This window comes from Procambarus clarkii, chromosome 31 (genome assembly GCF_040958095.1).
Source record: "Procambarus clarkii isolate CNS0578487 chromosome 31, FALCON_Pclarkii_2.0, whole genome shotgun sequence".
In the NCBI taxonomy this organism is placed as follows: Eukaryota; Metazoa; Arthropoda; class Malacostraca; order Decapoda; family Cambaridae; genus Procambarus; species Procambarus clarkii.
Window position 1 is genome coordinate 19456409 of NC_091180.1, and position 25027 is coordinate 19481435.

A 25027-nucleotide genomic window follows, 5' to 3' on the forward strand; every position below is an offset into this window, starting at 1 on the left:
CGGTTTACACACGACTCAACAATGATGTTCGATCACTTCCCGAACAGTGCTTTGATGACTTCTGTTCGAACCGCAACGCTGGAAATGCTTCACTCACTTCAAATACAAATAATCGCCAACACAACCTCAACACCTAACCTATGCCTAACTATACATATATAATAATATCATTATAAACCAATTTTTAATACACTACGCTAAAATTTATTAATGCGTCTTCGGGAAGGCCGCATCGTTAACGATCCCTGAGAACGGGTTAACATTTGCTCAATGTTTCGAGAATGGGCTGAAAATATCGTGAACGCACAAATATATTTAAGCTACATTAAAATTACGGGATTTGGTTGTTTGTTATGTTAGCGAAGCACAATTCACGAGAAGAGCCAAACGCTACAATTTGGAGCAATTTTCGACTCCTTATTTACATATTTTAAAGCTATTATAAAACAAAAATATGGCAATTTATATTCTGTCAAAATTGAGTTCCGTTAAGAGGAACGAAACTAGCCTTTGTCATATACAATATAAATTTGAAGATGAGAATTTTACATCTACCTGGAACGGGATGTAAACAAATAACGATCCCTTGTACTTTACTGATATATTAGTGTTTAGGGCGTAGTCCCCCTTTTCGGTGTAAATAGCCTATACGGCGAGTTTATTTTAAGCCTGAACTATTTTCGGGACAAATGTATACATGTTAGAAGGTCAGTGAAGCAACATGGTGGCCTAAATATCACTGTAGAGGTCATTCAACATCAGCGTCCGTCATGGCTGGTGGGAGCGTATACGGTCAATGATCCCGGTGAAGTGTGAGCACTAGGCCTAGTGTGAAGTGTGAGCACTAGGCCTAGTGTGAAGTGTGAGCACTAGGCCTAGTGTGAAGTGTGAGCACTGGGCCTAGTGGGAAGTGTGAGCACTAGGCCTAGTGGGAAGTGTGAGCACTAGGCCAACACCAGGCTAGGTTATTGACAACTGCAGTACCTAATACGTGGTCAGTGTCTCTATGAGATCAGTGTGATGAGTGCAAGAAAACAAAACTAGATTTGTAACTAAAATAATACCAGGAAGGAGAAATACCTCCATGGTATTACTATCATAATAATAATACCATCGCCTCTCCAGGGAGACGATGGTAGCCCACGTCACGAGTCCAACTCGGACACGTCCATGACATGCTTCTCGTCTCACATGAACAGGTAAGTACTTGTGATTGTGTTTCATAATAGCTAGCTTCACTGAGCAGCCAGTTAGCTAATGAGGGCTACATACATGAACAGTATGAGCCTGGGTGTATTCACATGTGGTCATGCCCAGGACAACCTGTCCTTAGACAACGTCCATTCCATTCAGCGGTCGACCCCAAAGACGCCTTCATCAATTTTAGCATGTTGTTCATTTAAAATAGTAATTTTCTCATATATATATTAATATTATTATATAGTAACATAGTGTGCATATTTAGGCATTGGTTAGGTTAGGGTTTTGTTGGGGATTATTTGTATTTGTAGTACGCGGGTGAAGCATCTACAGCGTTGTGGTTCGAACAAAATTCGTCAGTGAAGCACTTGTTCCGAAAGTGTTCGAACGAAATCAGTTGGGAGTCGTGTGTAAACCATTTTTCATTCATAAACAGGGGGTTTGACGGATGTATTGATTCACTTTTGGGTCTTTGTTCAACCCATCCTCGACTCAAGTCCATTACATCCAGCGGTCAACCCCACAGACGCATTCATAAATTTTAACATGCTGTTCATTCAAAACGGGAATTTTCTCAAGTATAAATTAATATTAAATTATATTTGCATATTGTGTATAAATAGGCATAGGTTAGGTTAGGTCAGGTGTTTAGGTTCTGTTGGCGATTATTTGTATTTGTAGTACGTGGGTGAAGCATTTACAGCGTTGTGGTTCGAACAAAATTCGTCAGTGAAGCACTTGTTCCGGATATGTTCGAACGTCAGCAGTTGTGAGTCGTGTGTAAACCGCTTTTCATTCATAAACAGGGGGTTTGGTGGGTGCATGGAATCACTTTTGGATCTTTGTTTAGAGGACGGGCTGCTTTGTTTGGAGGACGGGCTGTTCGCTGAATTTTGTTCGAACCACAACGCTATAAATGCTTCACCCGCGTACTACAAAGTACAAGTAATCGCTAACAGAATCTAACCTAACCAATGACTAAATATGCACAATATGGTTATAAAATAATATTATTTTATATTTGAGAAAAATCCTGTTTTGAATGAACAGCATATTAAAATTTATGAATGCGTCTTTGGGGTTGACCGCTGGGTGCAATGGACTTGGTCTGAGAACGGATTGAAACGCTTAACCCACATACTTCAAATACTAATAATCGCCAACAGAACCAAAACACCTAACCTACGTCTAACTTTACATATAAATGTAACCCCTTCTAGGTTATATAAATGTAATATATAATAATATTAACTTGTATATATAAACAAACCCAATACGGTATGTTAAAAATTGATGAACGCGTCTGGGACGGTAGGCGGACGGCCGCCTCTATCCAGCCTGGCCAAAGAACGGCTTGCATGTGTATAAAGCGTTTTTCATTCATAAACTGGATTTGATAGCTGGATTAACGAGCATTTGGCCTTGTTGATAAGGACGGCCGTTTGTTGTGTTCAGAACAGCAAGCGTTCATTTGTGACCGTATTAATTATAAAACAATAAATGTATTTTTTCATAGAGCTGTATAAAACCAATTTTATTAACATTAAAAATTTTGTGTATATTTTGTAATCAGTAAGCTAGATGTAATTGAAAATGTTTATTTTTTTCAGTAATACTTGTATTCAAAAGTATGAGTTAATTATTTTTTGAGTAACCCTACTGCTTTACACGTCTATTTCGTAATTTACCCCTGACGAACTAAATGTGTGTCAGCCAGGTAGGGGTTCCTCGAGATTTTACGACATATTTCAAGGGTTTCTCCAAACGAAAAAAGGTTGGGAATCACTGTAGAGTACACACAGGTGCTAAACGTTTGACATGAATATTGGTTTTATGTTGTTGTTTTAGATACGGCTACACTGAACAAAATTTCCGTGTGAGCTATAGCCTAGCTCACTAGGCTATAGTGAGCCCGTAATATTTTGTCGTTTTAGATTTAGCTACTCAGAACGAAGTGTCCATGTAGCACGGGCTATGGTGAGCCCGTAAAATATATTTTGTCACTCGTCCCCTCTCTTGTACCTCCCACCTCTCCCTTTACGAGTCTTTACGAGCGAAGGTTAAACGACAAAGGGCGAGCACTTTCGTGTCAATGACAGCCTATTCACCACCGCCCAGAAACACGCAAATTGCCAAATAAGTGTCACTTGCAATCAAATGCCAAACTACCCATCAATCACTCGAGGAACCTGACACGACAATGGGTTCACCCCCCCCCCCCCCACCTCACCCGCACGATGGGCTTTCTCTCGTTCAGTATGATTCGCCAGTTTTGTGTGGGTCGATGGTCATTGGTGCTGGGGACCCACATGCTGGCAACCGGGACTTTTTCCAGTTAAATTGTAAAATGTTTAGCAAAATATATTTATTTTAATATTTGTTAGCACTGTTGGTGATCTTTTTCCAGATGCTGGCCGGCGGTGGTCAATCTGTTTACCTCTTCGTTTTCTCATTTTGCCACTCCGTAAAAAATATTTTTTTTTTAGCCTAATAGCAACGTACGAATCCAAGCAACTCGGCTAACCTATCGAGACTGATATATAGAAAGTTTTGAACGTCAATATTTTTCCAGAACTCAGGTTTTCCTTCCTCCTCTCCCGTCAATATTTTTTGCACAGGCCCCGCTCCTGTGCCAGGTAAGTCTACTACGGGCTCACCATAGCCCGTGCTACCTGAAACTTTTTGTTCCAAGTAGCGAATCTTAAACAACAACAATGTTAATATTTGGATTAATGTTGAGTTTGATGTGCAGGGCTTCAGTAGCTTCACATTCCAGGAAGTAGTGCAATAGTGGCGCCTCTGCTTCTGTTCCACAGATATGACACTCTTTAACTATTGGGTTCATTGCCTCCCAGCAGCACTTGTAACAAAGTCTGAGTCTGTGTATGGCTACTGCAATGTCTCTGGATATCCTTTTGTTAGGCTTGAAAGTAGTACCCAGTGGCTTCTTCGTACCATATCGCAGTGGATCTTCCTTCCGCTACTTTGACTCTGTGGAATGTGCATTAGATGCACATTCCACAGCCACTACAATGATTAGAAAAGCCGTTAAGAATGGGACTCACTAGTGAACTTTCTGCCACCAAGATAATGTTAATAAAACAAGACTAAAACAGAAGCGAAAAAGAAACAGGGAAAAAGGTGGAAACCCAACCTCCATTTAATACTTTGACCCAAATATCAGAGTAACAAGGTTATCGCGAATAACCGAACTCAATTCCGGGCTCACCATCGCCCGTGCTACATGGACATTTTGTTCTGAGTAGCTAAATCTAAAACAACAACGTCAATATTTGTACTAATTTTTAACGGATTTGAAGATTCCGTAAAAATATGCGCCGTGATAAATGATAAGTTGGGTTGTAGAATTCTTGAGTGGGCAATTTTGCCTTCTCAGTAACATAATCTAAAATGACATTGAAAGTTTGTGTGAGGAAGAGTATGGAGACGGAGGAGTGAAGAGGTGCAAGCAGAGGAAGAGGGAAAAAGAGGCAGCGGAGAGGAAGGAAGCTCCCCGCTCCTGTGCCAGGTAAATCCACTACGGGCTCACCATAGCCCGTGCTACTTTGAGCTTTTGTTCAGAGTAGCTGAATCTAAAACAACAACAACGAGGAAGGAAGAGAGGTGGAGGTATGGGGGAGGGGGGGAGGCTTGGCCGTAATTATTGCAGATCAGCAGGTGTGTACCCAGGCCAAGCACCTTTAGGTAAACTGCATTAAGTCATTCTAGTAGCGTGGGGCATTTTCAGTTGCGAGAGAGTTACTCAACACAAATTCGAAGGAAAATCGTGTAGATCGTGCGAATTAATGAGTGAATAGATAAATGAACAAATGAATTGACTAATGGAATTAATTGATGAATGAGTGTATGAGGCTGAAGCTCTATAAACCGAGCTGTTGAGTAGTCTTAATAAGAAAAGTTTCTAGAAGCAATATCCTGCTGCTAAAGTGGAATTTTCCCAATTGATGAATGAGTGTGTGCAAATTTGGGTGCCACTTTAAGGGGTGTACTAATATAAAACAGTAAAAACAAAAATAAGCAATGTCTTCTTTTTAACATTTTCCAGGTAAAAAACAATAAACAAATTATGCTACATCATTTTAGCAAAAATTCCAGAGATAAATGTAAACAAAAAAATAAATAGGCTGCATCACCTTTTCCAAATTGTCCAGGTTTATAAAGATCATGTTTGTTAGATTACTGTATTATATTTAAAGTATACTTATTGTAATTATTGTTGCTTTTTTCTCAACTTTTAATAATTTTGTATAAATATTATACAAAATTATTACCACATACTCACCACAGCTTAGTTGCGTCTGATGCAGTTGGCGTTGCCGTACACTGAGGATGATAACGTAGGCTAGATAGTGAGCTTGTTAGTTGTGGTACATGGTGTAGCTGTTGACGTTGTCGTTGTTAACGACATAGTTATTGTGATAGTTGTGGCTGAGAATATAGCGTGTTGTGTGTTGTTGTTGTTGTTGTGATAGCACTTGTCTGGTGTGGGAGGGAGAGGGAGGTCCCCAGACTGGCGTGGGAGGAAGGGGGAGGTCCCCAGACTGGCGTGGGAGGTCCCAGACTGGCGAGGGAGGAAGGGGGAGGTTCCAGACTGGCGTGTGAGGAAGGGGGAGGTCCCAGACTGGCGTGGGAGGAAGGGGGAGGTTCCCAGACTGGCGTGGGAGGAAGGGGGAGGTCCCCAGACTGGCGTGGGAGGAAGGGGGGAGGTCCCAGACTGGCGTGGGAGGAAGGGAGAGGTCCCAGACTGGCGTGGGAGGAAGGGAGAGGTCCCAGACTGGCGTGGGAGGAAGGGAGAGGTCCAATACTTCTACTTGCCTAATAGTGTCACCTGGGATTGAGGTTTGGCTCTTTATCCCCCTCCTACCAGCCTTGTATTTTTTTAGTTATAATTTAACCGTGCTGACATTCAAATTCTTTGTCAAATCTGGCCTTAAAGTTGTGGATGGAGGTGGCTTCCACAACCTTTCCTTTCAGTGCATTCCACCTGTTGACCACCTGTACTGAGTACGTCAATTTCCTTACATTCCTTTGGCTCATTTGCGTTTCCAGCTTCCACCTGTGTTCTCTTGGCCGGATTTTTCTCAGTTTGAAGAGATTATCCATGTCCAACTTATCTATTCTCTTCAGTAGCTTGTATGTTGTGATATTATCCCATCTTGCTTCATTTATCCTCTGTGGTTGAGGGATTTAGTTCCATTAGCCTGTTATTGCTTAACCCTCCGAGCTCTGCCACCAATCTTGTCGCAAACCCATTTACTCTTCAGTTTTGGATTTATGCTTCTCATGGTGCTGCATGTTCCAGTATTTGTCTAACAAATGGTATGTAGGTTGTTTTGAAGGAGGCCTGATTTGAGTTTCTAAACGAAGTTCATATATTTGCCAGCGTCCCATATGCTGCCGATGTTATCCTGTTTATGTGTGCCTCTGGCATTAGTGTTCTTCACTAAACTTTCTTTCCTATTCCTGTCGTTGCCTTCCCCTTATGGTGTAGATGTCTTCTGGCCTCCTCTCACTTTCCCGTCATCATTCCCTTACACTTGTGTGGAAGGGAGAGGTCCCATGTTGTGTGGGAGGAAGGGGGGAGGAGTAAGGAAGAGGTCCCATGGTGGTGTGGGAGGAAGCAAGAGAGAAGTGTGGTGGGATAGTGGGCACGGGGGAGTCAGTCAGTGTGAGCGGGTCAGCGGAGGAGAGCGGGTAGGAGTGTGGTGCCTGGGCCAGCTGGCAGTGTGACTGAGGTGTGTGGAGGGTGAGGGTTGGTGTCGCTCGTGTGTGTATGTGTGTGTGTGACCAACACTGATGGTCTCCGGGCGTGCCTCAAGCACTCGCCTGCTGCTGCTGCCCCTGCTCTTCCCTGTTTATAAACTCACTTGCAACTTTTATTAAATCCTATAAACACTCCAGATTTTGAAATAGGACGCGGCATTGCAAGAGTATGTCTTAAAGCACTGATGAAAAGTTATAGAATTATATAGGCTTTATAAATGTTTTAAGTGCTAAACATATTAAATTGTTGTGCTGTATGCCCGCGCTGCACTGGGCATGCCTCCGAGCAGCAATATTGATGAAGCAATCGTGCCCACACATCAACCGTGTAAATAAACGCACATGTGTTGCACGCCCGTCAGGATACCCTCGTGGGCGACGCAGCCGTTGAAATTCTCCCCCCGACGTGCTTTGACCGAGGAAATTCCTGGAAAAATGTCAAGTGTAGGAGTTGGGCGACATGTTGCGAGTGAGCGACTTACGGAGATGGTACTGGACCAGCCTGCAGGGTGGTTGTCACCTGGTAGTGTGTGTTGACCCGACGTCACCAGTGGACCAGCCTGCAGGGTGGTTGTCACCTGGTAGTGTGTGTTGACCCGACGTCACCAGTGGACCAGCCTGCAGGGTGGTTGTCACCTGGTAGTGTGTGTTGACCCGACGTCACCAGTGGACCAGCCTGCAGGGTGGTTGTCACCTGGTAGTGTGTTGACCCGACGTCACCAGTGGACCAGCCTGCAGGGTGGTTGTCGCCTGGTAGTGTGTTGACCCGACGTCACCAGTGGACCAGCCTGCAGGGTGGTTGTCACCTGGTAGTGTGTTGACCCGACGTCACCAGTGGACCAGCCTGCAGGGTGGTTGTCACCTGGTAGTGTGTTGACCCGACGTCACCAGTGGACCAGCCTGCAGGGTGGTTGTCACCTGGTAGTGTGTTGACCCGACGTCACCAGTGGACCAGCCTGCAGGGTGGTTGTCACCTGGTAGTGTGTTGACCCGACGTCACCAGTGGACCAGCCTGCAGGGTGGTTGTCACCTGGTAGTGTGTTGACCCGACGTCACCAGTGGACCAGCCTGCAGGGTGGTTGTCACCTGGTAGTGTGTTGACCCGACGTCACCAGTGGACCAGCCTGCAGGGTGGTTGTCACCTGGTAGTGTGTTGACCCGACGTCACCAGTGGACCAGCCTGCAGGGTGGTTGTCACCTGGTAGTGTGTTGACCCGACGTCACCAGTGGACCAGCCTGCAGGGTGCTTGTCGCCTGGTAGTGTGTTGACCCGACGTCACCAGTGGACCAGCCTGCAGGGTGGTTGTCGCCTGGTAGTGTGTGTTGACCCGACGTCACCAGTGGACCAGCCTGCAGGGTGGTTGTCACCTGGTAGTGTGTGTTGACCCGACGTCACCAGTGGACCAGCCTGCAGGGTGCTTGTCGCCTGGTAGTGTGTGTTGACCCGACAGCACTAACCTGCACCCCTGTTACTCAACCCGTTCTCCTAAGCGCTCCCAACGTCGCTAAAGTGATGCATTACATTACCAGAACCTAACCTACCCGAAGACCCACGAACAAAAAAACGGGACATGTCGATTTCGCGAGCCGCTGTCACTTTTAGTACATTAAGTTTTGGTCTTAGGGGGGAATTATACGTCAAAATACGATGTACTATTCAGGAGAACGGGTTGGTTAGGTATCTGCCAGTGTCCCTCGGGCGTGCCTGGATACTTGTATATGCAGTTCTCTTAGGAATTGTTACTGCCTGACGTTTGGGTGGGGGGTGGGGAGATATTATTTTTGTTAAACAGTGACATTTACAATATATTCTGTGCCAGCTGTATTTAAGTGTATGTGTTCTTATACCTACAAGTGCTTGCGGGTAAGAGGATCTCTGCTATTATGGTGGATCCTATTCTATATTTACTACGTCTCTATTGTATCTCGTGTTCTTGTTTACATTTGACACGTGTGGCTGCTCATCGTCCTCTTGCCATCCGTATTAAACACTGTCCTTTTCCCTCTCGTCAAGATCGGAGTGAACCGATCACGAGTGATGGAAGTTATAGTTCCCGTACCCTGTGTTCGCGTCGAGGTCCTCTTCACTTGCCTCAATGTGCTCGTAGGCTCGAGAGTAACACTTTTTTTTAACATTCTTGTACAGCCACTAGTACGCTTAGCGTTTCGGACAAGTCCTTAATCCTATGTTCCCTGGAATACGATCCCCGCGAAGATTCGTTTTTACAACCAGGTACCCATTTTACTGTTGAGTTAAACAGAGGCTACAGTTAAGGATTTGCACCCAGTCAATCCTCCCCGGCCAGGATACGAACCCAGGACAAAGCGCTCGCGAAACGCCAGGCGAGCGTCTTAACCACTACGCCACAGAGACTAAGATCTGACTGTAAGGTAAGACTGTAAGGTCACCTAAGGTCTGCCTCCCTCCTATCCCTTGACCCCCAACCCTCCCGTTTCCTATCATATTTCCTTTAAAAACTGCTTATTAAATTTGCGTATATTTATTTTATTTATTTATTTCTATATATACAAGAAGGTACATTGGGTTTGTGAGGATACATAGCATGGTGTTAACAGTCTCGTAAAGTATGTGTCCCTGCCTACCCACGCCTTTCCACTTGGTCGCTTTCCTTACAATGAAGAAGTTCTTCCTAACATTCCTTTGATTCATCTACGCTATAGTTTTAATGTGTGTTGGTTCTTACATTCCCATGTTACACATATCTTTACCTGAATGTACCTGAGGGACCACTCTCTCTCTAGTGGCCCCCAACCGGAACAGAAAACCGGTGGCTTGTCATAGATCCCCTCCCCCCCTACACCCCTCCCTCATTCCCTCCCCCTCATTCTTCATGAGGATATTTTTTTTGTACAACTGGAGTTTGAAGAGAAGTTCAAAGTCTTGGCATTTACGGCTTCGGCGGGTAGGCGGTTCCATGGGTTTATAACCCTTGCCCATACTCCCCGAGTCTTGTACCTCCTTATTATACCTTTGAGTCCTGGGTCGTTTGGTGGGGGAAGAGTCCCATTCATCTAAGCTTTATTATAGCTACATTCCAACCTCTGTATGGAGTTAACTTAGGTCAGAGAACTGCGTGCTCCGTGCACACAGGACTATCCCGGCTCTGAGATAACTTACACCAGACTGTGCACTTTTGACTCTGCCAGGCCACGGTGATGTGCACCAGACTGTGCACACGATGATCTCCAGTCGAGTGTTTGCGCGTTAAACAATGCAGATGTGTCTGAATACTATGGCTGTTTATTCAAGCGAGTACACACACACACACACACGCACACGCACACACGTGAGCGCTTGAGAGGCTGTGTACACGTGACTGGTGTGTAGTGGTGGCTGGATCTTTCACTCGCCAGCTGGGAAAACAGTTGATGTGGCCCAAATCACTCTGGCTACCGGGATTGCATTTGTATTCCTCGCCTTTCTCTTTTACCCTCCTATCTTCACCCCCTCTCTCGAAGTTATTCCCTCTCCCTCTCTCCTCATTTCTCCCTCCCCCTCCACTCATTCCTCCCTCCCCCTCCACTCATTCCCCCCTCCTGTCTCTTCTTTACCCTCTTCCTACATTTCTATGCCACGTTTCGTTCTACTCATTCTGTGCCTAATAATTTTCAATTATCACAAATTTTCGTTGAGACATCATTTTTTAATTAATCTGAGCCCTCTTGTTATCCCGTTTTCTTTGTTCCGATCCCCTCTTTCATCTTCACATTTTCTTTATTTCTGCACTTTCCACCCGTTTTCTTAATCGTCGTTCTGGATCGATTAGCGCAGATGGACGGAAACGTTTGGCCATGTTGCCTTTCACCTGATGCCCCGTCTCACCTACCAGTAAATGGGTACCCGGAAGCTACGCGACAATTATGGGATTCATTCTAAAAAAAAAAAAGACATTGGCTTGGGGGTCGTCTTACAACCTTTCATATCACATTCCCGACCACGTTCTCACCTGTGAACCCCTTACAAGAAAATAGATGGAGCTGGCGACAAGTGCATCTGTGCCTATAGATCATAAGTCCTGCATCGTTATACCCCGTGCAGATGGTAACGGAAGACCGTCGCAGGACAGGGGTTTGAAGACACCAAGCCGGGCCAAGGTATAGATAGTGAGCCACACGGCTAAGCCGGCCAGATTGCCAGTCAGTAATGTATTGATACAAATGTCAAGCTGGCCAGCCTCGTGGCAAGATGGTCAGCCGCGTGTCAAGCTGGCCAGCCGCGTGTCAAGCTAGCCAGCCGCATGTCAAGATGGTCAGCCACGTGTCAAGCTGGCCAGCCTCGTGTCAAGCTAGCCAGCCGCGTGTCAAGCTGGCCAGCCGCGTGTCAAGCTGGCCAGCCTCGTGTCAAGCTAGCCAGCCGCATGTCAAGATGGTCAGCCGCGTGTCAAGCTGGCCAGCCGCGTGTCAAGCTAGCCAGCCGCATGTCAAGATGGTCAGCCGCGTGTCAAGCTGGCCAGCCTCGTGTCAAGCTAGCCAGCCGCGTGTCAAGCTGGCCAGCCGCATGGCACTGTAACACCATAAATTATCTTAGTTATAAATTAATATATGCAGAGATGAGTCTAGCAGGAGAGGAAAGTGCGAGACTTGACGGAGAACCCTTCACTAGACAACGGTAACTGCCACTTTAATGTGCCGTAATGGCACCTTGTCCCATGAGGTCAGGTGGTTGGGGAGACGTGTTAATGACCCAGTCGGAGGCCACAACTCGTTAATCGGATGATTGTCACCTGTGTTGGGTTGCCTGATGCCATCCATCAAAGCTCCGTCACCTGTCCATTGTTTATGTATCAGCTTACCCTCGGGCTGTACCTCATGATGGGGGTGGCTTAGGTCCTTGGTTCCTGGGTAAATACCGGAGCAGGTCTGGAGAACAGGAGCCAGATTCACGAAGCAGTTACGCAAGCACTTACGAACCTGTACGTCTTTTCTCAATCCTTGGAGGCTTTGTTTACAATTATTCAAAAGTTAATGAGCTCCGAAGCACTAGGAGGCTGTTTATAACAATAACAACAGTTGATTGGCAAGTTTTCATGCGTGTAAACTGTTTAATAAATGTTACCAAAGCCGTCAAAGATTGAGAAAAGATGTACAGGTTCGTAAGTGCTTGCGTAACTGCTTCGTGAATCTGGCCCCTGGCCCTGTCTGGCCTGGGTACAGACCCCGTCCTTACCGTCTCCTGTCGTCATTATCTTGGACCACAGTGATTGATGTTTGTGAGGTATTGTATGGTATACCCTGTGTGGTATTGTATGGTATACCGTGTGAGGTATTGTATACCCCTGTGAGGTATTGTATTTCCTCCTCTATGGCTTTAGTTCATGTTCGTCTTTTGACATTGCTACGTGTAGAGTAAATAATTAAGGAGTACTAAATATGTCGACCATTGCTGGTGTTGTGGTGCAATTGTTCGAGATGGTACTAGATGATCTGTGCTTCTCGAGATGATTTCGGGGCTTTAGTGTCTCCGCGGCCCGGTCCTCGACCAGGCCTCCACCCCTCAGGAAGCAGCCCGTGACAGCTGACTAACTCCTAGGTACCTATTTACTGCTTGCACTGTTACCTGATACCCAGGAGTGAAGGGCACTCACTGATACTACTTATCCTCCCACGAGGTTCATCAGGAGGTTAATTAATTGTTATCTTTACATGGATATAAGGTTCAGAGACAAATCCAGTTTTGTTTATAGAGTTGTGTTAAATGGATGTTGGCAGGACGGTTTTTTTCCTTTCCACTTTTAGCTCCTATCCTTGCATTTATCTCTTCCACTTTTAGCTCCTATCCTTGCATTTATCTCTTCCACTTTTAGCTCCTATCCTTGCATTTATCTCTTCCACTTTTAGCTCCTATCCTTGCATTTATCTCTTCCACTTTTAGCTCCTATCCTTGCATTTATCTCTTCCACTTTTAGCTCCTATCCTTGCATTTATCTCTTCCACTTTTAGCTCCTATCCTTGCATTTATCTCTTCCACTTTTAGCTCCTATCCTTGCATTTATCTCTTCCACTTTTAGCTCCTATCCTTGCATTTATCTCTTCCACTTTTAGCTCCTATCCTTGCATTTATCTCTTCCACTTTTAGCTCCTATCCTTGCATTTATCTCTTCCACTTTTAGCTCCTATCCTTGCATTTATCTCTTCCACTTTTAGCTCCTATCCTTGCATTTATCTCTTCCACTTTTAGCTCCTATCCTTGCATTTATCTCTTCCACTTTTAGCTCCTATCCTTGCATTTATCTCTTCCACTTTTAGCTCCTATCCTTGCATTTATCTCTTCCACTTTTAGCTCCTATCCTTGCATTTATCTCTTCCACTTTTAGTTCCTGTGTCGTACTTTTCCTTTTTACTGCTAATTCTTTCCTCTTTATCTCCTTCCTCTAGGCTTTTTCCTTTATTAGAAAACCTATATTTCAGTTTTTTTCCATTTCCCCCTATCACACACTTAATCATTACATCAAGCTTGCCGGCCAGATGGCAAGCTTGCCGGTCAGATGGCAAGCTTGCCGGCCAGATGGCAAGCTTGCCGGTCAGATGGCAAGCTTGCCGGCCAGATGGCAAGCTTGCCGGCCAGATGGCAAGCTTGCCGGCCAGATGGCAAGCTTGCCGGCCAGATGGCAAGCTTGCCGGCCAGATGGCAAGCTTGCCGGCCAGATGGCAAGCTTGCCGGCCAGATGGCAAGCTTGCCGGCCAGATGGCAAGCTTGCCGGCCAGATGGCAAGCTTGCCGGCCAGATGGCAAGCTTGCCGGCCAGATGGCAAGCTTGCCGGCCAGGTGGCAAGCTTGCCGGCCAGATGGCAAGCCAGCAGGACAGCCAGTTAGAAAAGAACCAGGGGAGCCAGCCCCATCCTGTCAGATATGAGAGATTTAGGGGAGCCGTTTACCTGCTGGACTTAGAACGACTTGCAGTCGTTGGCGATCGGGTGCGACTTTTACGAACGGAGCTCGGCGGGTTTATGAGCGCTCGCCGATTGTTAAGACGAGTCGATAATCTTTTAATGCCAGTTTTAATTGTCAGTAAAGTCAAGAGCAACTTGGCCGCATGCATTGTGTTATATAACCCCTTAGGGTGGGTCTATATGGGTCCAGACGCCCCCGGTATGGTCGGCATCTCTCCATATGGACAGTACATAGTAGACCTCATCTCTTCTGTATGGGCCAGAGTTCCGTAAGACTCATTAGACGGCATCGGAGGTATTGTTGCTGTTATGGACATGTTGGTTATTTGGCGCGCCGAGTTAGGATAGCTCACAACAACAAAAAATCGTTGAATACATAGAGGTTGTAATATGCGCTGCGCGATGTTAATTAACGGTTTTCCTTGCAGACGCTTAAGTGCGGGAAATGCGACGATAACTCACAGGCACGCTCAAGTCCACCGGTAGAATCAGTTAATGGTAGAGATTCAAATATGGTTCCTTGTTTTCTGTTGCATGTTAGCTTGGGGACCAGTCAAGCTTGTTAGCACAAATGTTACTCACGTGGCCCCAGCAGGTGAGGGGATTTGGTGAAATATTTGTGCCCAAGAAAGGTCACCAAATGCTGTCGGGGATTGGGTTAAAAGTCTGACGACTTCCAATTCTTTTGAACAGTCAGTGTGGCCCAGTGATTAAAGTACTGGACACGCCAACGGTGCATGGAGTCGTGGCTGTCTGGGTTCGAATCCTTCAGGGGTGAGGAGTTTTCTGTTATATACCTGACGGGTTAATGGTCGCGTGAGGAGGGGATGGTCCTCTGTGTGGTGTACTGGGGTGCTGGGGTTGTGTTCTTCAATGATTAACACAGTGTTGGTTGTTCGGTGTTAAACTGTTGGACACTGATAGGTACTTTATCCAGACCAAGTTCATGAAGTGGCCCTGCTCTTGTGTCGTCAATGTTGATGGATTGTTGTTGGTGGGTCACATTAGTGTGTATTAACACACGAGGTGCCTTGGCGGAGGCCTGGAGACCCCTACTAGTTTCTCGATTATTAACCTTAAGGTGTATTAACCTATGTTAGTTGATAACCTATCAAACATCAAATTTCGCTGTGGGGAGGCCTAATTTACAGACCTCGTAGTGTGACGCCTAGGGAGAAGGGTCTCTCTCTCTCTCTCTCTCTCTCTCTCTCTCTCTCTCTCTCTCTCTCTCTCTCTCTCTCTCTCTCTCTCTCTCTCTCTCTCTCTCTCTCTCTCTCTCTCTCTCTCTCTCTCTCTCTCTCTCTCTCTCTCTCTCTCCGTAAGTTTTGAGTGGTAGGTGCTGAGGAAGTTTACAGTTTAAGAGTGTTGTTAGTATGCTTTCAAGAATTGGCTATATAGTGCAATAAAAAAGGGGGGGGGGATGAACAATACACTTTCCCCTTCACCAATATATTTACCTTTACCGTTAAAATGATCGTGACCTGCCATCCACCCGAGGTCATCCACGTCGACCCCTCTTGCTAACCAGGGCAGGAAACAGGAGCCATTGATCGCTGTCACGCCACCACCAATAGATGGCGTTGTCCACGTAGCGTCCAATACCAGGGAAGTTTGATTTCAGACTCATAGATGGCGCTGGAATTGCCATGCCACACTCAGACGACGGTGCCGATACCGTAACAAAGTGTCTAATGCAGGCTTGTTGGTATACCCTCACTTTTCCTTTGATCTTCCTCGTGGGGCTTGTAGTGTTCCCTGCTCTCATGTTGGCATGCCACAGGAAGCCACAGTGGCCTTGTGGATACTGTTGTCAATCGCAGACACGGCCTGAACGGTTGGATGGATAGGCTGACGGTTGGATGGATAGGCTGACGGTTGGATGGATAGGCTGACGGTTGGATGGATAGGTTGATGGTCTAGCTGGATTAGGCTTTGGAGTCATTTCTCTATAAATGTGCGGTGGGGCTGTACCTACCCCCTCCCCCAAGAGGTTAAATTCAGGATCTCTGGAGAGCCATGAACCTAAAGAGAATTGTTTGCTGCTTCACGTTTATAGGAATGTGGTCGGATCGAGCGTTCTTACCCTGGGTAAATGACTTTACAGTATTAAATGCCACAGTCTCGTCTGTCTCCCGTTATGAATGTCTTTGAATGGAGGCCCCTTGGAGGATTAAGTCTTTTGAGTCTGATGAGGTTGAAGGTCTTCCTGCCTCTGTGGGCTGCTTCGGCTGGCTGCCAGTGGTAAAGTGCCGGGTGGCGGGCATTAAAATATGCAATTATTGTAGATAGGTTGCTGCTTACGTGAGGCATAGGGAGGGGGCGATGGTGCATATGAAAGAGACTGGGGGTGAATGTGTAAATGAGAGGCAAGGGGATAAGGGTGAATGTGAGATGCATGGGGAGATGAGGGCATATACGAAAGAAGGTGAAGGCGTATATGAGAAGCAGGTGGCGACGATGGCGTTAATGAGAGTCAGGTTGTGAGGGAGTATGTTGTTTGTGAGAGGGGGAGGGGAGGGGGGGGGGGGAAAGGCCGCACAATGTAAGTCTTAATGCAGCCGGGAGCGGTGGCAGGGCCGAGGTGCAGTGCTGTTCACCTTGACCTGGTTCCTGGCCTGCTGGGGGTGTACCCTTCGTCTCAGACACGGAGCGATGGAGTAATGCTGCAGGATTTGCATTTCCATTAAACTGTCCCCCCCCAACCTCCACCCCACCCCTCCCCTCCCATCCCTCCCCCCCCCCCCCCAATCAACCCCCATCCTACCACTCATCCATCCTGCCCCTGCCAGGTATACATACTGAAGACTAACGGGATGACCAATGTATTCGTACTTGGGTACACTGCCACAGCTTGAGTATTGTATACACACACACACACACACACACACACACACACACACACACACACACACACACACACACGCACGCACGCACACACACACACACACACACACACACACACACACACACACACACACACACACACACACACACACGAGACAGAAACAATGAACACGACGAGCCTAAGGCATCGACAGGTCTCATTATCATCGATGATTTAATGCTAATTGCTTGAGTCATGACGGATATTGCAACAGCATAATTGGTTCATATGGGTAGTGGGTTGGTGGTGTGTGTGTGTGTGTGTGTGTGTGTGTGTGTGTGTGTGTGTGTGTGTGTGTGTGTGTGTGTTCCGTGGTAGGTAAGCCTAGGCTGTGCCCTCCTGGGTACACACACCTGCCTGTGTGCGTGTTTGGCCTGCTAGATCACACCATAATCTTAGATCTAACTTCTTGAAGATCACACATCATGTGGTCTCTCCCACCTCTAGCTCGTTCACTTGATCCGGTGACTTCGTTCTTCTATCGTTCATGTCATGTCTGCTTCAGAGTGTGGGTATTGTGAGCCAACTGCAAGCCCCTGCACTCCCTCTATCGGCAAGTCCACTACGCCGAAGAAGCTAAACTTCCTAACTTTTTTTCTGAATCCTGTGTCCTGGAGGTCTTCTCGTCGTGTTGTTGGCATTATTCAACCTTAGGACGTCACTACCCTCAAGGAGTGTAGTCATTATTGCGGGCGTGTCTGTGGCGTACTTGCTTAGGCAAGGAGAGGGAAGGGGAACTATCAAGGGGAAAGCGTCAAGCTACTTTTTTCGACTATATAGTACTGGGAAGGGGTCAGCATAAGGATTTGGGATGGGACGGGGGGAAAGGAATGGTGCCCAACCACTTATTGGGCACCATAATTGGCACCGTAATTGTAGTGCATTCCCTTCAACATCACAGCCCTTGTTTCTTATTTCCTCCTTGATGACGAGGAGTCCCGTCCACTGTTCACTGTCGTATATTCCCTATTTCCCTGTAGTGCATTCCCTTCAGCAGTTCGCTGTAGCACATTCCTCTCAGTCAGTCGCTGTAGCACAGTCCCCTCAGCCGTTCACCATAATCTTCATAGTCGTGTAGCATAGTCCTACGTAACACGCAAAGTACAGCCATCAGTGTGAGCGTGGGTTACAGGGGTGTTGTGTAGTGGCTGCTGAATTAGACATTGGAGAAGGGACCAAGCACGCTCCCTGACGTACCCCGGCACCATTTGAGTGACTTTCATCGCTCCACAAAGGACTATTCTAAGGGGCCGTTCTACAACGTGGCCACATACTGCCTGTAAAACAGCTGGAGATAACTAGAGCTTTCCTGCCATTAGCATGTAGTTCCTTGACGTTGTAAGAGTATTCAATGCTCTCACGACCAGTATGGCACTTGTGTGTGGCTTGTGAAGTCCGTCTTTGGGCCCCAAAAATATGAAATAGACTAAGAGTGTTCGATCCTCTGAGATTAGCCCTGGACCACACAGCTGGTCTTGAATTCATTCAGCTTAAGGACAACTGCAGATCGGTTACCTTTGAAACCGTTTTGGTGGTTACAAAGTAAGAGATTTGTTTACACCTGTAAACAAACATGTGTCATGTGTTGATACACAAGTGACTGACAACAGTGACACTGGTCATAGTATACGTGATGACACTCAATGACTCTTGTTATTGTTATGATTTTAAATACAACTGCTTATTTCTGTGAACTAGGTTATATTACTTGAGCTGGGAACAGTTACTAGGCTAGAGGCTAGTATGTGACGATACTCTGTGTATGTTTGTCTGTTTACTCTCTCTTTCTCTCTCTCTCTCTCTCTCTCTCTCTCTCTCTCTCTCTCTCTCTCTCTCTCTCTCTCTCTCTCTCTCTCTCTCTCTCTCTCTCTCTCTCTCTCTCTCTCTCTGGCAAGCCAAATCCGTTTCACTGTGATTATATACATACTGCAAAAAACACTCATTTTGAAAACTGGCTATAGAAAATCTCTTTTTTATTTATACTTTAGTAAATATATCGTAACATTAATCAAAGTGCAGAGTGAAGCAAGAGTCAGTCGCCTATGGTTCTGAACTGTAGGTTCAGAGAGCTGTTCTCTCTGTATGGTTGAGAGAACGTGTTCCAAATGCGTTACAGACGAGGAACGAATGCTCGATGCTGGCTGAGCGTCTTGTGTTGTGACCTCCGTCTCCTAGTTGTCCACGAAGTTTGGGTGGTTTGACGCTTTAGAAACACTGTATGTGGGGGTCCAGATCTCCCACCCTGCAGTCGTGACCACCTACCACACTTCCTCTGTTCTCCCTTGTTCCAGCTGTTCCTGTTCCTTGTTCCGTCAACCCCTTCCCCCTTTTGCAGGTTCCAGTTCCCGCCTCAGCTGTACCTAGTTCCCCCCCCCCCGCCCCTCCATTCTCCACATTCTCCTCAGCCAAAACAACATTCTTTGCTGGTGGCTCGGCCTTCTCCTGACCGAGACACCTAAGTGTTGCTTGCTCGCTCCTTTTTATTTGGTTTCTTTTATCTCGCCCCCTCTCCCTTCCCCCGCGTGTTGACTCCTGGGCCGTTAGGTGGCTGCTCTTGTGACTCCTCTGGGGAGGGCGGGGGCACTGGGGAAGGGAATGGGGCATGGGTAAGAAGGGCACTGGAAGAGGTGTGTATGGTCGTGAAAGTGGTTGTGAGTGGAGGGAGATCGTATGTGTGTGTGTGTGTGTGTGTGTGTGTGTGTGTGTGCGCGCATGCGTGTATGCAAGTGTTGCCAGCGTGTTGCGTACATAATCGTCAGACAACACACGCAGTTTATTTTTATCGGCGGGGCGACCTCTCATATGCCTGGCCCCAAAGGTCATGTTGTAACAGCCCCCGTGCATAATAATACCTACTTTCAAAAATGTGTTCAGTGCCTTGTGAAGTATGTGTGTGTGTGTGTGTGTGTGTATATGTGTATGTGTGTGTGTGTGTGTGTGTGTGTGTGTGTGTGTGTGTGTGTGTGTGTGTGTGTGTGTGTATGTGTGTCTGTGTGTGTGTGTGTGTGTGTGTGTGTGTGTATGTGTTGTTGAGTCATGGAGTGTGTGTCGCGTAGACCTTTCCCAACCAGCTGTGTTGAGTGTGTTTTAAAAAAAAAGTTTGTGTTTCAAAAAAAAAAAAAGAGTTTGTAGCACTCGGACGCGGAAATGATCCTTTAACTGAGTAAATTATTACATAGAAAGTGGGAATAGTTGATTGAAAATGTTTTCGAACTGTCCCCTGATTTAGGAATATAAAAAGTGATCGTGACCTTAAAAGCATGGAACAAGTGATGGATACTACTGCAAGTGGCTTATACGTCTTTCAAAGTGCTTTATTAAGTGTGTGACAAGTGTACGTAGAGGAAAGCAGGAGGACATTACCTGCGGGAACCTTATGCAAGCCACAACAGGAAATTTCCCCCGACGCTGTCAAGCAGCTGTGGTGAGCAAGGTTGCAGAGGTAGGGAAGGGTAGCATGAGTGGTGCTTGTGATCGTCCATAAACCTACCTAGTGAGGTGAGATCCGGCACCTGGCATCAGACGCTGAGGGCCTCCAGAGGCACCGTGACGGGACTGAGGGCCTCCAAAGGCACCGTGACGGGACTGAGGACCTCCAGAGGCACCGTGACGGGACTGAGGGCCTCCAAAGGCACCGTGACTCTGAGTTCCTCCGGGCGGCATTATCCTGGCACCATGGTTCTTCATCTGCTGCTCTTGACAGGTAAGTCTACTCACTCCCACTTTTAAACTTATATTTGTTTCCCATTTTCCATTCGCTGTGAAAATCAGAGGTTATATTTACACTTCAAGAACGAGCAGCATATGTTAAACAAAATTTTTTTGAAATTGAACCAAATGAGCAATGCATTAGGCATATTAATCCACGCGAGACAGGTCTTATTTGCAACATATTGCCAAAAAGTTTCGCGGTATTCGCTTCAGTAAATGCTTGGTAGATTCTGCCACCACACTGCTCACCTGTATCATGTATAAATATACGTCTGCCCAGTTCTAATTTTGTTCACTTAATATTGTTTCTTTATCATCTTAATTTATCCTCATAAAATTTGTATTTGTCTACGTTAGTATTCACTTGTCTCTTCAGCGAGACGTCAAGCCATTTTAGGCCCTTTGAAAAGTTTACTAGTCTTCTTTTGAGTATATTATGTTGACTATTTGAGTATCGTCCTCGAGTTTACTCTAATATGAAGAGGATTAATGTATATTATGAATAATAGAGATTAGGGAGCCCTGAAGGACGTCGCTTGTGACCCCTACCCCTGAGACACGGCATCTCCGCCAGTGTATAGCATTTGGAAGGGATATGTGTATTTGGGATAGGACGAAGGGAAGGCACGGTGCCCAACCACTTGGACCATTGGGGCTCGAACACCGACCTCCAAGAAGCGAGGCCGTCGCTGTACCGAGACCATCGCAGATCCAGAAAGCTTACTGTGTAATTTTACGTATCCTTGGCTGGCATGTCAGTATTATGGGTCAATGGAAGGGAAGTGTCAGGAAGCCTGTCGCAGGGAACCCCTCCCTCGGCTGTGTCAAAGAACAGCTTAATCAGGACCAGCTGAGCATAGCAGCGTGCCCCAGGAAGAGGCGGCGGCGCCCCCCCGTCAGCTAAATATAGGTGGAGAAGTGGTCCCCGGGGCGGCGTCCATCAGGAGGACACTGGGGCCGACAGTGTAGCCACGCAGGCAACACTTGCAGGCTGCCCTCTCTCCCGTCCAGGGTCCTGTAGCTGTCAACCGCCTCTCGTGACCAAGCACTCCCACTTTAAATCATTCCCAGTAATTGGCGTCGAACCAACCTCTCGGGTTACAGTCAACTGTTTAGCTTTCATGCAGTTTTTCACCATAATCTGCGCGCGTTGCTAATCGACTCGGTTAAATGAGCGTTCGGTGTTGGCCCCTTCTTTCCCCCCCCCCTCTACTGGCGTGAGAACTGCACCAATCAGAACGCCTGTAACATCGTCAGCTCCGTCTTAACGAAAGCCACGTCGGGGCTGTTACATGTTTTAGCAGTGTCTCGTGTTGCTCGCTGGCCTCTGCAGTTGCAACCTCGTGTGTGTGGATGTTGACCAGGACTCCTCAGCAACCCGATGCAAGTGATTTCGGTAATGGTACTGTTTGATGCTGTGACGTGCTGTCTCCTCCCGTCGCGCGCGTCGCTTGGTCTCCCGTCCCTGCGGTCAGTCAATAGACGGAGCGCAGTGTCAACATGAGGCCAGAGTACGTGCCTGTACAGAGTACATATCGCCACGCACTGAAGAGTTATCCCGGGGGGAAGCCATGGCATAAGCGTACCCTTATTGGAACAGATTTACCACTGTACAACCTCACCCGTCAACCTCTCACTCATCATCTCACCCCTGGAGGTGGCGGGCTGGAGATGGATCAGGAGGGCCATCCACCCCCACACCCACTGTAGGCGGTGGTAGTGGGTCAGGGGGACACCCACAGTAGGGGCGGCAGCAGTCACCACTCCCAGCCACAGTAAGAGGAACGCCAGACTGCAGGCATACGCGAGGCTTCCACACAATCTCCTCCCGAGTAAGCCTTACTGGACAAAGATCTGTCCAATATGTTCCCAACCACTTCTAGCCCGGGGAAATCGGTCGAGAGCCTCGATTGCGAGTCGTAGACGTAGACCGCTGGGATACAGGACTCACAATAAGGCTTTGAGACTGAGAACGAAACTGCCTTAGAAGCCGTTAGAGGTCGACTCCGTGAATTGGGAGGAGCAGCAACCTCTCATTTGTCACGTTAGTCGTGACTCTATTTTTGCAGCGCCACACACATGTGCTGGTTCAGAGGGCGGCGGGTACGAGGCTCAAGCACTCAAGTGTCCGTTCACCCCCTCCACAGGCCCGAGAGGGGAGCATCTCGCCTCGACTCGTCTCTTTACTGGATGCTGCTGAATGGTCATCTTGCCCATGAACAAATCCACAAGGACCGTGACGAGGATTCGAACCTGCGTCCCGGAGCATCCCAGACGCTGCCTTAATCGACTGAGCTACGACATGTTCAAATCATCTACGACATGTTGTCTCTCTTGCCCCCCCTCCCCCACTACATTGCCCACTACCACCAGCACCACACAGTCCCGTGCCATCACCTTCCCCCCTGCCACACACCCCCCCTCCCTGCCCTGCCACCACCACACTCGAGTCTGGTACACTCCAAAATGTCACCAAACTCTGCTACAAGTGAAAACACCTACGATAGACCCATGACTGGCAGGATAATGCACTTTCTACCCCCTATTGGGACTAGAGACACTATCCTGCCCCTGCTGGCACGAGGCGATAGGTTTGCCTTAAACCAGCAAATAGTAGAACCAACTAGGAAGGAGAACACGCTGGACCTCATTTTCACTAATAATGATGAGTTGATCGGGAACATAATGATTACAAATACCTGTTACTCAGATCACAACTTAATTGAAGTTCTGACAACCATGGGAAATGGACCTTCAAAACCAGTCCAGATTCCCGGTGGAGGAGATTTCAGCAAATTCAACTTCAATAATAAACGGATAAACTGGGAGCAAATAAACCAGGACTTCACAGAAATAAACTGGGAAGAACAGCTAGGAAATGCAAACCTGAACCAGTGCCTGGAAAAAATAAGCTCAGTAGCACTAGAAATATGTTCAAACCGCATACCCCTAAGAAAAAAGAGAAAGAGATGCAGATTGGAACGGGAACGTCGTTCCCTATATAGGCGAAGAAAACGAATCGCGGAACAACTTGAGAGTCGCACCCTATCTCAAGAACGGCGAAGAAGGTTAGGTAGAGAAATAGAAACAATTGAACTCAAGCTACAAGAATCATACAAAACCCAGGAGAGGCAAAGAGAGCAAAAGGCCATCATTGAAATAGAGAGAAATCCGAAATATTTTTTCTCCTATGCAAAATCAAGATCAAAAACCACATCTAGTATCGGGCCCCTGCGAAAGGGAGATGGAACTTTCACAGATGACAACAAAGAAATGAGCGAGTTACTGAGGAAGCAGTACGACTCTGTTTTCAGTGAGCCATTAAATGCACTAAAGATTGATAACCCAAATGAATTTTTCATGGATATGATACCAACATCAAATCACATATCAGACGTCGCCCTATCCCCACTAGATTTTGAAGAAGCCATAAACAGTATGCCTATGCACTCTGCACCAGGCCCGGATTCTTGGAACTCCATATTCATCAAGAACTGTAAAAAACCACTATCGCAGGCCCTTCACATTCTGTGGAGACAAAGTCTAGATACTGGCGTTATCCCTGACATACTAAAAACAGCAGAGATAGCACCACTCCATAAAGGAGGAAATAAGGCAGAGGCAAAAAATTACAGACCGATAGCACTAACATCGCACATCATAAAAATTTTTGAGAGAGTGCTAAGAAGTAAGATCACAAAATACATGGAATCACAGCATCTCCATAACCCCGGACAACATGGTTTCAGAACAGGGCGCTCTTGCCTGTCGCAGTTGCTGGACCACTATGATATGGCATTAGATGCTATGGAAGACAAACAAAACGCTGATGTAATTTACACAGATTTCGCAAAAGCTTTTGATAAATGTGACCATGGTGTTATTGCACATAAAATGCGTTCAAAAGGAATTACCGGGAAAATAGGCAGATGGATCTACAATTTTCTGACTGACAGAACCCAATGTGTAATAGTCAACAAAATAAAATCCAGCCCATCAACCGTGAAGAGCTCAGTCCCCCAGGGTACTGTGCTTGCTCCAGTACTTTTTCTCATCCTCATATCGGACATAGACCAGAACACAACCTATAGCACTGTATCATCCTTTGCAGATGACACTAGGATTTTCATGAGAGTTGGCAACATAGAGGACACGGCAAACCTCCAATCAGATGTAGATCAGGTCTTTCTATGGGCTACAGAAAATAATATGGTATTCAACGAGGATAAGTTTCAGCTCATGCGATACGGAAAAATTGAAAATATAAAAACAGAAACCACGTACAAAACGCAGGCAAATCATAACATAGAACGAAAAGGCAATGTAAAGGACCTGGGTGTACTCATGTCGGAAGACCTTACCTTTAAAGAACACAATAAAGTAGCCGTCACAACTGCAAGAAAAATGACTGGTTGGATAACAAGAACTTTTCACACTAGAGATGCTATACCGATGATGATACTTTTCAAAACGCTTGTGCTATCTAGAGTGGAGTACTGCTGCACAATGACAGCCCCTTTCAAAGCTGGAGAAATTG

At 46.6% G+C, this 25027-nt stretch overlaps 1 protein-coding gene across 9 annotated transcripts in view; it reads left to right on the forward strand.

Moving 5' to 3' along the window:
• The first annotated feature begins 588 nt into the window (after positions 1–588).
• LOC123758751 (fibrillin-2) overlaps positions 589–25027 on the forward strand; it is a 344156-nt gene continuing 319717 nt past the window's right edge. For 5 of the 9 annotated variants that reach the window (XM_069334445.1, XM_069334443.1, XM_069334442.1 and 2 more), the window contains exon 1: positions 19888–20482. In XM_069334445.1, the coding sequence (XP_069190546.1) occupies positions 20455–20482 (28 nt within the window). In that variant the 5' untranslated portion in view covers positions 19888–20454. Of the gene's footprint in view, positions 1200–19886; positions 20483–25027 lie in introns of those variants that run through there. The other 4 variants (XM_069334441.1, XM_069334444.1, XM_069334438.1 and 1 more) reach the window with 3 other exon arrangements.